General features: G+C 36.4%; 1 protein-coding gene across 2 annotated transcripts; it reads left to right on the plus strand.

The window, feature by feature from the left end:
• The first annotated feature begins 6 nt into the window (after nucleotides 1-6).
• On the plus strand, nucleotides 7-11,016 carry Sec24CD (COPII coat complex component secretory 24CD). Of its 2 annotated transcripts, XM_013319330.1 has the most exons (17): nucleotides 7-375; nucleotides 634-751; nucleotides 1,190-1,275; nucleotides 1,692-1,881; nucleotides 2,409-2,518; nucleotides 2,976-3,089; nucleotides 3,384-3,470; nucleotides 3,596-3,781; nucleotides 4,053-4,200; nucleotides 4,392-4,552; nucleotides 4,943-5,111; nucleotides 5,388-5,600; nucleotides 5,856-6,050; nucleotides 6,305-6,505; nucleotides 6,910-7,103; nucleotides 7,957-8,097; nucleotides 9,131-9,221. In XM_013319330.1, exons 1-16 carry the CDS (start codon nucleotides 22-24, stop codon nucleotides 8,089-8,091), a joined length of 2,661 nt encoding a protein of 886 aa, XP_013174784.1. In that variant the 5' UTR covers nucleotides 7-21; the 3' UTR covers nucleotides 8,092-8,097; nucleotides 9,131-9,221. The 2 variants fall into 2 exon arrangements, with proteins under 2 accessions (XP_013174784.1, XP_013174783.1); XM_013319329.1 differs by lacking the exon at nucleotides 7,957-8,097 and having other exon boundaries at nucleotides 9,131-11,016.
• Nucleotides 11,017-12,561: the final 1,545 nt, after the last annotated feature.

The following is a 12,561-nucleotide window of genomic DNA, read 5'->3' on the forward strand; positions in this document are numbered from 1 at the left end:
CCAAAGCCAGGCCAACCCCCAATGCCTGGCCAACATCCAATGCATAGCCAACCGCCTATGCCTGGCCAACCACCAATGCCTGGTCAACTGCCAATGCCTGGCCAACCACCAATGCCTGGCCAACCGCCAATGCCTGGCCAACACCATATGCCTGGACAGCCGCCAATGCCTGGCCAACCTCCAATGCCTGGTCAACACCAGATGCCTGGACAACCTCCGATGCCTGGCCAACCTCCAATGCCTGGCCAACCTCAGGCATATCAGCAGCAGCCAGGATATGCGCCATTCCCAGGGCAGCAACCAAGTTATCCTGGACAGCAGTTTCCGCAACAGCCACAGCAAAGGCGTTTAGATCCTGATCAAATGCCTAGTCCAGTGAGTACAATGTTCTAAGACATCATCATCAGCTCACCTAGAGCCTAACCTAAGTTAGTGACTAGGCCACAGTCAACCACACTGGCTCAATGTGGGTTGACTTCACACATTCTTTTGAATTTTTTCATAGATATGTGCGGCATCACAATGTTTTCCTTCATAGTGAGAATGTTCTAAGTAATTTACACAAATTATTACATTGATGTAATTATGTTTTGACTATAACATGATTTTTTTAATTTAATTGAATGTTGTCAGATCCAAGTGATGGCAGATGATCAACAGAACAGAGGTGGTGTGTTTGTCACCAATGAGAAGGGTTTGGTGCCACCACTTGTCACCACTGACTTCATTGTTGATGACAAAGGAAACTCAAGTGAGTACATAACAAGTATTTTTAGACATTATTAATTAGAATTATTTAGAGCAAATTCAGGCGCTTTTGTAACCACGTCAAGTGTCAGATTGATTAGTGAGGGGACATAAACGTTAACATTTTAATAAGGCTAGTGTTGTGCCAGTACACTGGCATAGTGTCGGATTTCCTTCCTAACAATATATAAAAAATACAGATGACAAGTCAACTTTATTTGCGGAAAGTCTGACCACATTTTTTTTTTATATGTGCTTACATATAAAAAAAAATGTGGTCAGACTTATTATATATGTCTCTTTTATCTCCATATATACTTTATTTCTAAGTTGATTATGATCTCAGATAATCTTAATTTAATTGTATCTTGTATTATTTCATTCCTTATCATATAGTGTTGGGATTCTATTATTTAATATAGAAATAATTTATGCGATGCAGGTCCTCGGTACATCAGAAGCTCAATGTATAGCGTGCCAGTAACGGCAGACTTACTCAAGCAAACCGCAATGCCATTCTGTCTGGTTGTAAGTACAATAAATCATTTACTCTATCTCTTACTAACTAAGAGCCAAATATTGTCAAGTACTAACCATTGGTCTTTGAGAAGAAAATCTCAGTTGAAAACATATTTTTATCTCTGTTTTGTCAAAGAAATGATAGGGATGATAATATGTTTTATACAGAGGTTTTGGTGTCAGAAACCCACTGTACAAGAACTATTTTCTAACATTTATTAAAACTGTTATCATGTTTTTAAATATTCCTTCACACATAATGAACAATTTCCCTTTTATATTTGATGATATTCACAAAATGACAACATTTCGGTATTAATATATAGAATAGTTTAATTGCCAGGAATCCGTAACCAATAATCAAACTTATTTCCTAAAGGTACTAAGTTTCTATAACAACCTACAATTGTGTAAACTCTGTCTAGATATCTCCAATGGCAGAAACAGTGGGAGCAGAACAGGATCCTCCGGTGATAGACTTTGCAGCGCTGACAGGCTCCCCCACCATGGGTCCTGTCCGGTGCAGCCGCTGCAAGGCATACATGTGTCCTAACATGAAGTTCATTGATGCAGGAAGACATTTCAAATGTGCTTTCTGTAAAGCTACTACTGAAGGTACGTCTTTGTGTGGTTGGTTATCAAGTTAAGGAAAAAATTAAGCAATTAGCAAATTATTTTCTCTACATTGCCAATATTTATTTAAAAGGAGTACAAAATATAGGAAATTCAATAACTTACTAACTGTCGCTGGCGACTCCGTCCGCCCGGTATTAAAAAAAACTTTATTAGTAGCCTATGTGTTCTTCCAGATTAAATTCTATGTTTATGCCAAATTTCATCAAGATCCGTTCAGCAGTTCTGGAGATTCCTTCAAACAAACATCCATCCATCTAAACATTCACATTTATAATATCAGTAAGATTAATTTGAGAAAAAAACTTTCTTACAATAAATAAATACTATAATAACATACAGAAAATTAGCTTCAAATGATTTTTAACTTTATTTTTGTAGTTTACTTTTTTTAAATAACTATAACACAAAAATACATTAAATAATTACTAAAAGAGCCTCTTAGCATAGATTTTTGCCGGCAATTTACCAAATAAATCGTAATTTTAAGACATTTACATATATTTTAGTGCCAATGGAGTACACGCAGTATATAAACAGCATGCAACAGTACGGCAGAGTGCCAGCTGAGATGGCACTGGGGACATATGAAATTGTTGCAACTAAAGAATATTGTAGAGTAAGTTTACTTTTTATTACTGAAATGTAAACTTAACTAACCCAAGGATATCCGAGCCGAAGAGAGGCGCCACTGTCGCGGCTAGGTCAGAAAATATGGAAAACATACTTAGGCATAGAAAATGGTCTTGAAAGAAAAGATTTCTCTGCTCCAGTACAAATTTATCTTGTGACCCTTTTTTAACATTGAAAGAGGGGCGCTAGTGAGCTGTTAAAATTTAGTTTGACCTATGCCCAACGCGCATATAACCTTGTTTTCAAATGTAAAATCCCATAAGATGTATTAAAATTTAATAAATTGATATAAAATGTTTTCCTTAGGAATAAATTAAATCAAAAATCTTATGTTTTGGGAAATAAAACCATGTCTTTGAAAGACTCATGTAACACATCCACTGCCATCAACTCATTTTAGGTCACCATTACTTAAAGATTAAATGTGTTTATTGTTATTTCAGAACAATACTTTGCCGAACCCACCGGCTATAGTGTTTGTCATCGACGTGTCATACAATTCCATCAAGAACGGCCTGCTGCAGACTGTCTGCGATAATATTATGGACTTTATCGAGGTCAGTTACCTTTTATATACCCTATTATGTCTAAAAAAACTAAAGTCACAGTATTTCATGAGTAATGAATTATTGAAATCGCTAATTAAAGTTATAAATTAGTGACTTATCTGAGATTTGTCTGCTTACAATGAAAAAATATTCACAACTGGATAAGTCATGTGTCCGCGATATCTTTCTTGCTTAAAGAGACTTCTCTCTAAGCGGTATTTCTCACTTATTTAAAGTGGTTTCTCGCTTATCCAGTTCTTTATTATTTTGGTCTGGTATTAAGAAAACAATGTTTGTTTCCAGGCTATGCCAAAAGACGAAAATGGAAAGAGCTACACACGTGTAGGTTTCATCACCTACAGTTCTACAGTTCACTTCTACAATATAAAGGTATTTATTAAGCCCATTTAATTCTTAAATTGCCCAATGCTTAACCTAACTTGCCTATTAGTTATTAAAATTTCCCAATACTTACCGAACTTGCCCATTGGTTACAAACCTTTCTCCACCCTCAGGGTACACTGGCGCAGCCTCAGATGTTGTCAGTGGGCGACGTGTCTGACGTGTTCGTGCCGTTGCTGGACGGGTTCCTGTCACCGGCGGAGCAGAGCGGGCCAGTGCTGCAGCAGCTGTTGCAGCAGCTGCCCAACATGTTCCATGACAATAAGGAGACGGAGACGATACTGTTACCAGCTGTACAGGTGTGTAATACAGGATGATAAATAGCAACTTACTACAGTCGAACCTGGATAAGGGAGAACGACGAGGCGAGTGTAAGAAGCGAATTTTTGTCCATCCACCCTTTTTACAAGGAAAGTATGGAAAGGGGAAGTGTATTTGACGGAGAAGAGGATGCATAGGAAAGATCGATCAAAAGTAGGCACCGCATCTGCGATTACAGATGATTACGGGCAGCGGTTGTTTCGATATTTCGGCGAATTTGCTTGCTATAAAAATCTGTGTTTATTCCAGGCTGGTCTAGAAGCGTTGAAAGCTGCGGATACTTCAGGCCAGCTGCTTGTGTTCCACACTTCCCTGCCCACTTACAACGCGCCAGGGAAACTTATCAATAGAGAGGACAGGAAACTGCTGGGAACTGATAAGGAGAAACAGATACTCAGTGAGTTCATTTCCTTAGTAAATATAGAGAAAATTTGTGTAAAGTAACTCCCAAGTTGAACCAACTTACAGATGTTTACAAAATTTACAAAAGAATTGGTTCAGTAGTTTCGGAGTTTACAGCAAGAAAAGTTGAATTGGTAGTCAGTGTTTGAGACTATGTTCTATATGTACGTGTGTTGCGTGTGTCAGTGCCGCAGACGACGGCGTACAACGAGACGGGTCAGGCGTGCAGCGCGGCGGGCGTCTGCGTGGAGCTGTTCGTGTGCAACAACGCGTACGTGGACGCCGCCACCATCGGACAGCTGCCGCGACTCACCGGCGGACAGATGCACAAATATACATACTTTACTGTTAGTTACACACTGCCCTACCTACCTACCTACCTACCTACCTACTATACCGCGACTTTATCTGCGTGGAACTAAAAAAAATTGTAGCCTATGTGTTTTGCCAGACTATGTTCTACATCTGTGATTAATTTCATCAAGATCCGTTGAGGCGTTTTAGAGATACGTAATAAGAAATATCCATCCATACAAATTTAATATGATCGTTGTATTTTTGAGATAAAAATTATTTCACTCAAAATAGTTAAGTGATAATCTGGAAACGCTTAGTTTAGGTTGAATACAAGAAATGTACGCTTAAAGACTTAAACGGTTGCATCTGACTGTGGGTTTCTGAAAACAAAATGTCTGTTTTATATTTCTTGTTGGTAAATATGAGTGTTATGTTGTAAGGCGGAGACGGACGGGGAGCGGCTGGCGTGGGACGTGCGGCGTGTGGTGTCGCGCCCCACTGCGCACGACGCGGTGATGCGCGTGCGCACCTCCACCGGCGTGCGCGCCACTGACTTCTTCGGACACTTCTTCATGTCCAACACCACTGACGTCGAGCTCGCTGCCATCGGTCAGTTACTATATACAACACACGTGCCGAATTTAAACATAACTTAATAAGCCCTTATAAAAATACTTATATTCAGACTATGTTCTGCATATATGCCAATTTTCATTCAGATCTATAAAGCCGATCTGGAGATGTCTTTTAATAAACATCCATCCATCCATACATCTATGTATCCAAATAGTCCCAATTATGATTTTAGTAAAATTTTTGAATGAATATCATAAAAGATACAAGTCGTATCTTGTTAAAGTTGTTGTGTTTTTGATTTATACACAGATGCTGACAAGGCTATCGGTGTGGAGATAAAACACGACGACAAGTTGACCGGTGAGGAGGGCGTGTACGTGCAGGCCGCGCTGCTCTACACGCGCCGCTGCGGACAACGTCGTCTGCGTGTCCTCAACCTCGCCCTCAACGTGGCGCACCAGCTCGCTGACGTATACCGCTCGGCAGAGCTCGACACCACCATCGCATTCCTCAACAAACAAGGTAAACAAACATCCAAGGAAACGATGACGGAGGAGGGGTCACTAAGGAAAGAGAAATATTCTCTTTGTGTGTGTCCTCTCTCTATAAAGGTAGGCAATGCAACTACAATTGCGCATGCGAAAGCTTCGCTTGTTGCCACCTTATAATATTTAAAAAAAAATCAGTATTAATCTTAAATTCCCAATTAAAAACCTCTAGTAATTATTCTATTAATGTATTTTTAGTATATTTATTAATATTTGTATACAATTCCAGCTGTGTGGGCGCTGCGTGACGCGACGCCGTCCCAGGTGCGCGAGGGTCTGTCGCAGCGGTGCGCGCGCTCGCTGGCCGCGTACCGCAGGCACTGCGCCTCGCCCTCCTCCGCCGGCCAGCTCGTGCTGCCCGAGTCCATGAAGCTGCTGCCCCTCTACACCAGCTGCATACTGCGCTCTGATGCTATAGCCGGAGGTAAGTCGACTGCGCTACGCTCTACTATGGTCTAATCTGGTATACTATAGTCTACTACGGTCTACTCTAGTTTCGACTTCTTTATATATAAAGTAGTGTAGCATGGCACACCTTTCTAATCTACAAGCTTGTAGGAATGTGCAGTAACTCGAAAAATTGTCTAGATTAGTCTTCATTTAGATAAATAGAGGAGTAAAGTTGAAAAAGAAGGATTCAGTGGTGTATGTCGCTCGTAAATATATTTGTTTATTCAGGTCCCGACGTGACGTGTGACGAGCGTTCGTGTGCGATGTACCGCGCGCTGTGTGCGGACGTGTCGCTGTCGCTGGCGTACACGTACCCGCGTCTGCTGGCGCTGCACACTGGCGCGCTGGCCCCGCCCCCGCACCACGCCCCGCCCACACCGCTGCGCGCATCCATAGACAAGATCACCGATCATGGCATTTATCTATTAGGTGAACAATGCTGTTCATTTTATTCAAATTATTTTATTCATTTATTGGCTATTAAAGTACACTAGAATTCGCTTAATGTTGTTTAAAGGCGCCCCTTAGGGTAGATGGGTACCGTGGGTTTCTGAGACCTCTGAAAATATATAGTCGTATTGTCATTATCTTTGACAAAAAGAGACGACAACATGTTTTAACCGGGTATTTAGGTCTCAGGAACCAACAGTAAGTGATCATTTCTTGGTCATTTGAAATACTGAATTGTGACGTCCTAAGTAGCTATCTTTGGCAGAGTATTTTATGTGTAATTTTTTTTGAAATCATTTCAAGTAATTAAATCGTTAATATTATATTATATCGTTCGTTGATTTTATTGAACAATTGAAGACGGTTAAGTATATGTATTGCAGAGAACGGCGTCCACATCCTGATCTGGGTGGGGTCTATGGCGGCGAGCGAGCTGGTGGCGGAGATATTCGGCGTGCCCTCCCCCCAGCAGGTGGACACGCAGGTGTGCGAGCTGCCCCACCTGGGCACGCCCGCCAACACCGCCGCCAGGGAACTCGTCGACCAGATACGACTCAAGCGACGATCTGCTATGCGGGTAAACTATCACAATACCGAACCATCTACTTTGTACCCAGTTGGGACATATACAGTTTATACCCAATTGGGGCAAAAATGTAGTTGTAGTTAGAGAATCGTAAATAGAATATAGTTACTTAGTAAATTAGTCTTTCAGATAATCTAGATTGCATAAATTTAGTCCCATTTGGGATATGTCTATGTAATTAGCCAATTGGGTATATTTTCTAGTCAAGATGTGGCAACACATAACAGTATATATATTAGTATTGCCATGATTGCATGATGTTTTATATTGTCAGTGTTAGAAATAGTTTATTATCTGCTTGCATAAAAGAGTGTACATTTGCTATCTCTTTCTTTACACTTGTAAATCCTGAAACTATGGTTTATGTTCTTCTTTCCTCTGCGTTATTTTGTGCTTGCATGCACTATGGCTGAATGTGGTAGAAAATAGTTGTTGTGTTTTATGAATTAAATTAATTGACATAAAATACTTTGACAAAATTTCTTTAAACAGATATATTTGAACGCTTTCTCATATAACCTTTTATATTGAGTTATATTTTATGTAATCTGGTCATGTGTTACAAAATAACTCATATTAGAATTGTTACTACAATTTGAAATACTGAATAAGTCCCCCCCCCTCCGATACAAAAAAAAAACAATAAGAAGGTTTTAATTTTTGTTATTAGGAAGAAAACAAAAAGAAAATCTAGTTTTTAAGTCCGATATTTACTTAGGAAACTATAACGCTTTTACTTTCAAATTTTTATTCCAATAAATTTATTTAATATGCATAGTATATGTATGGATGTGTATATGTATGTGTATGTATGAGTTGAGGATGCAACTTGTGTGGTTGTCAGTTGCAAGTGATGGCGCAGCACAGCAAGGAGGAGGGCGCGCTGCGGCGGATGCTGGTGGAGGACCGCGGTGTGGGCGGCGAGGGATACGTCGACAGCCTCATGGCCACGCACAAGCTGGTCCAGAAGATGCTATAGTTAGGGGTACGGACCACCTCACCCTTACGGTGGACGGACCTAATGCACTACCCACAGTCACCCGCCAAGGGACTGCTGCTTAACAACTCTTGTGTGAAATGAAGGGGCTTTCTCGCTGGGACACGACAAATAATTTTTCTATGTGTTCAATTTGCATGATTATATATGGTTGACTTACTTTGGGCGTCGCATTTATAAATTCTTTTACAGCTTGTGGTTATTCATGTTGCAGCGTTCATCATATGGCATTTGGGATATTGTAACATGCGACATATTGTAACATGCGACATGTTGTAGCATGCGACATATTGTAACATGCGACATGTTGTAACATGTTCCAATTGTCAAATGTCGCTCTTTGGTATTAAATTATTTTTCCTTCATAAATAAAGTGTGACTACGGACAGGGTTAAAGGTGATGGGGTTTTCGGTTGCTTTTTACAGGTTCTCTTCTTTAAGGGTATATATTTTAGTCGCTTCCATTTACTTTATCTATACCAAGAATTTGTATTCTTTAGTTCCTTGATTTAAAATCTAAGTATTATGTGTAATAGTATGCAGAGAATCATTCATTTTATTAAATAATATTCAATCGAAATTAATTTAAAAATAAATAAAATGAATATTGTCCATAGCAATCAAACAGAAAATATTTCTTTACTGATCGATAAGATATCTACATGTTATGGGAACGCTTCCAATTCGCAAAATTAATTGGGTTAAGATTTGCTTTTAAATTTCATATTTTACTTCTCTTCTCGGCTTACTTGCTTTGAAATTTGCTAGGAAAATAGTTTGGATATTGGTTTATAGGAAAATATTTTATGTTATAAATGACGAGACAATTGCGAACATAATTTAAAGAATATTTGAATTATCAAATGTTTTATCCAAAATAACTAACAAGGTAAATTGCAAAATTACAAAAAAATGTCACTTTAATACAGGTTGTTCCATTATTCTTCATCATTTTTCCAAAACATTATTTTAAAAATGTTAAATAAATTGATTAATTAAATTCTGTTATATATTGTTGTAGTTAACAATAATGCGTCAGCACGACAAGATGGAGACAGTGCTGAGACATTTCCTGGTGGAGGATCGCGGAGTGGACGGCAGCGCCTCATACGTCGACTACCTCTGCCAGATACACAAGGAGATCCGCGCGTTGCTATAGCGCTAGCTCTTACCTACTGTTATCACTTACGTACGAATGATAGGCCTGGGAAATTGAAACATCCTGTATCTACTATGATTAGACGGTTTTTTGGGGAAAATGTTAATGATTTGTGTCGCAATGTTGTCTTTTGTCAAAGAGAATGGATGACAATAAGTATTGATAAGTGTCACTGCAGTGTACTTCTACAGGTTGATGTTTTCTAGTGATAACGTTAATAATTTACATCATAATGATAGTCTGGGATATTTGAACACTCTGTATACATTGTTGGGAAATAACATTATTAATGATTTAACGTCGCAATGAAAGTCTGGGTAATTTCTAAATGTGAACATCCTGTATACGTTGTTGGGAAATAAGATTATTAAGGTTTTCGTCACAGTGAAAGTATTGTAAATTTGAACACTCTGTATGCATTGTTGGTGAATTCTGAACATTATGATGTTTTTGATTGACATCCCAAATAATAGTCTGAAAAAGGAGAAATTTTAGGCTAACTTTTTAAATCAGAATTAACTAAAGGCGACTTCATTTAAACTTATCAAGTATTTTTCTGTAATTTTCCAGATTTGTGTTTTAATATTTTAAATAAGTGTGGTGATAGGCCTATCATTCAGAGCGTGTAAACAGATATTATAATAAAATCTGATTTTGGTTCGAGTGTAACGTCAGTTTGATTGTGAACTTGTATGGAAATAGTTCAGTATGTACGAAATAAAATACAATACATAACATGGATACGATCTGCCTTGTATATTTGTCAACTATAATTTTGTATAAAAAAAATGTTAATTTTTTTAAATATTAATGTAGGGTATATCCATGTTTTATTGTAATTTATCATGTTGCTAAATTAGAATATAGATCATTTAAAAATTTGTAATAAACATATAATTTACATATATAAATATATATTTGAACATGTATATCTGTTTGTTTCAATGCCTGATTCTCTAATGTGATCATTTACAATAAGAGTTAGGGCTTTTACAATTCAGAATAAAATATCACACTGCCTAATTTATAAAAACGACCAAAACAAGACTGGTCATGTATAAGTATATATAAAAAGATTATGTGTTGATTAAATATCTACAAATTATGGGTTTCTGAAACTAAAATCCCGGTTTAAAGCACATTATTATCTCAACATGTCAAAGATAATGACTGGGATGACATGTTTTAAACGGGGATTTACATCTCAGAAACCCATGGTTAGTTAGACAGCAAAATAATCTTCTGGTTAGTATTAATATGTATATAAATAAAGGAATAAAAATGAAATCATATTCTGAATGAAAATCTTCTCTCGTTTAAATGACAAGCTATTTAGATTGTGTAAAATTTGTTTTGAGATTCATTAGTTTTTTGGGTCGTATTTTAGATTGACTTAAAACAGTTTTGTTTATTACAATCAAGGCAAAACAGTGTCTTAATAATATATTATTATTATAATTGAATTTGTATTCCCTTTTTTAATATTAATAAATGTAAACTATTAAATGCTGGTAAAATTGTTATATCAGGTCAATTTTTTTTGAATAAATCTCATCATATTTTATTTTAAATAAATTTGAAATTCAATAAAATAGAACATGTCGAATTTCTTGTAATTTTACAAGATAATTATGATGAAACGATTAATTGGAAACTTGGGTATATCCATATAATGCTTTCGATATTGTCATCAGGAGAATTGCTTATCTTATTATAATTTACATTTAAATAAATATATTTGTAGTCATTTTAATATTTTTTAATGATTTACTTTTAAAAATATGACAAACTTAAATATATTATTTTTACTTGTATTATTCTCATTTGTATGAAGATAATTAATATCGTTAAAATTATAGACATTTTAACAAAAAAAAAAATCTCATCCGTCATATAATTCTGCAGATATCATGTTATTGTGGGCGCATAGCATAGCGCAAACATTTCTATGCAAACAGTATTTCTATGCTTCGTTTAGTTAATAACAACAGATTTTTTGGGCAAAATAAATGTACTTTTCATTTGATTATCCGTGGGTTTCTGAGACCAAAATATCTGTATAAAACATATCGTCATCCCTTTCATTATCTGTGACAAAATCTGTTATGTTTTTTTTTGAGCTCAGAAACCCACGGTAACTCAAACGTCAACTTTCAAAGTTATTTGGTTAGTGTGGTTTAATTCATAATTTTTAATATCTTAACTCTGAGACTATAGCTTAGGAGTTAATTTTCCATTACTAGTATATTTTATATAATCTACATTTTAAGACTTGATTGTAATTGATTGTAAATAAAAATATTCGCATTATTTTATAGTTTTGTTTTATTTTACCATAGTTTAGAAAAAATCCCCCAAATAACTAAAGACTAATTTAATAGAATGAACTAAGTTTTATCTTGATTACCGCGGATTTCCGAGACCAAAACCCCTGTTTGAAACATATTGTTGTCTGTTTTGTTGATTATAACAGAGATGACGATATATTATACGAAGATTTTGGAACGTGGAAGAACGTGGACCTAAGCAATACATTTACTCTAGCAGATACAAGACAAGAACGAGACAAAAACACATCTCTTATACAACGAGAATAAAAAAGATGACATGATTGCACAAGTTTGTCGACTATTAATATTTGTAATAATTTTGTTTTATTGAACATCGGCCACTGTAAAATAAAGCTTATGTCCTTCATATAAGGTGCAAAATCTTATACAGTAAATACTGAAAGGCATAACTGTTTGCCCAGACGTTAGCCGAAGCAATTCCTACGTTAAAAGGTTCACGAACTTACCTCGTAATTTTCAAGGATAAAATGTCCTTACATTTATGCCTACAAATTGTTTGTTTTCCTACCTTTTTCCTAAGTGAATTCAAAAGTTTATTCTCTTCCGTTAAGTAATCGTCGATTTGAGACCAAAATCCCCGTGCGGTTTTGTCACATATCAGAGATGACGATAAGTTTTATACCTCTGTATAGTTTGGTCTCAGAAATCGAGGGTTATTCCAATATTGCGCGATGATAATTAGCTATTATTATGAAACTGAATTTGCTTTCTAAAGCTAAGATATCCAATTTTTTATTGTGCTTTATTAAAAAACTTCAGTACTTGTGGATTTTTATTTAATTAAGAACTTCCTCTTCATATACATTCATTAATATTTAACCAGTATTAATTATTTATAAGCTCATTAAATTAAAAAAAAATATTGTTAAATTGATACGTTACTTTATTTACGTTTTTTTTAATATAACAATTGTGCAATTTTTAGAGACATTGAACAAGCAG

Source organism: Papilio xuthus, unplaced genomic scaffold (genome assembly GCF_000836235.2).
Source record: "Papilio xuthus unplaced genomic scaffold, Pxut_1.1 DF826159.1, whole genome shotgun sequence".
Taxonomy (NCBI): Eukaryota; Metazoa; Arthropoda; class Insecta; order Lepidoptera; family Papilionidae; genus Papilio; species Papilio xuthus.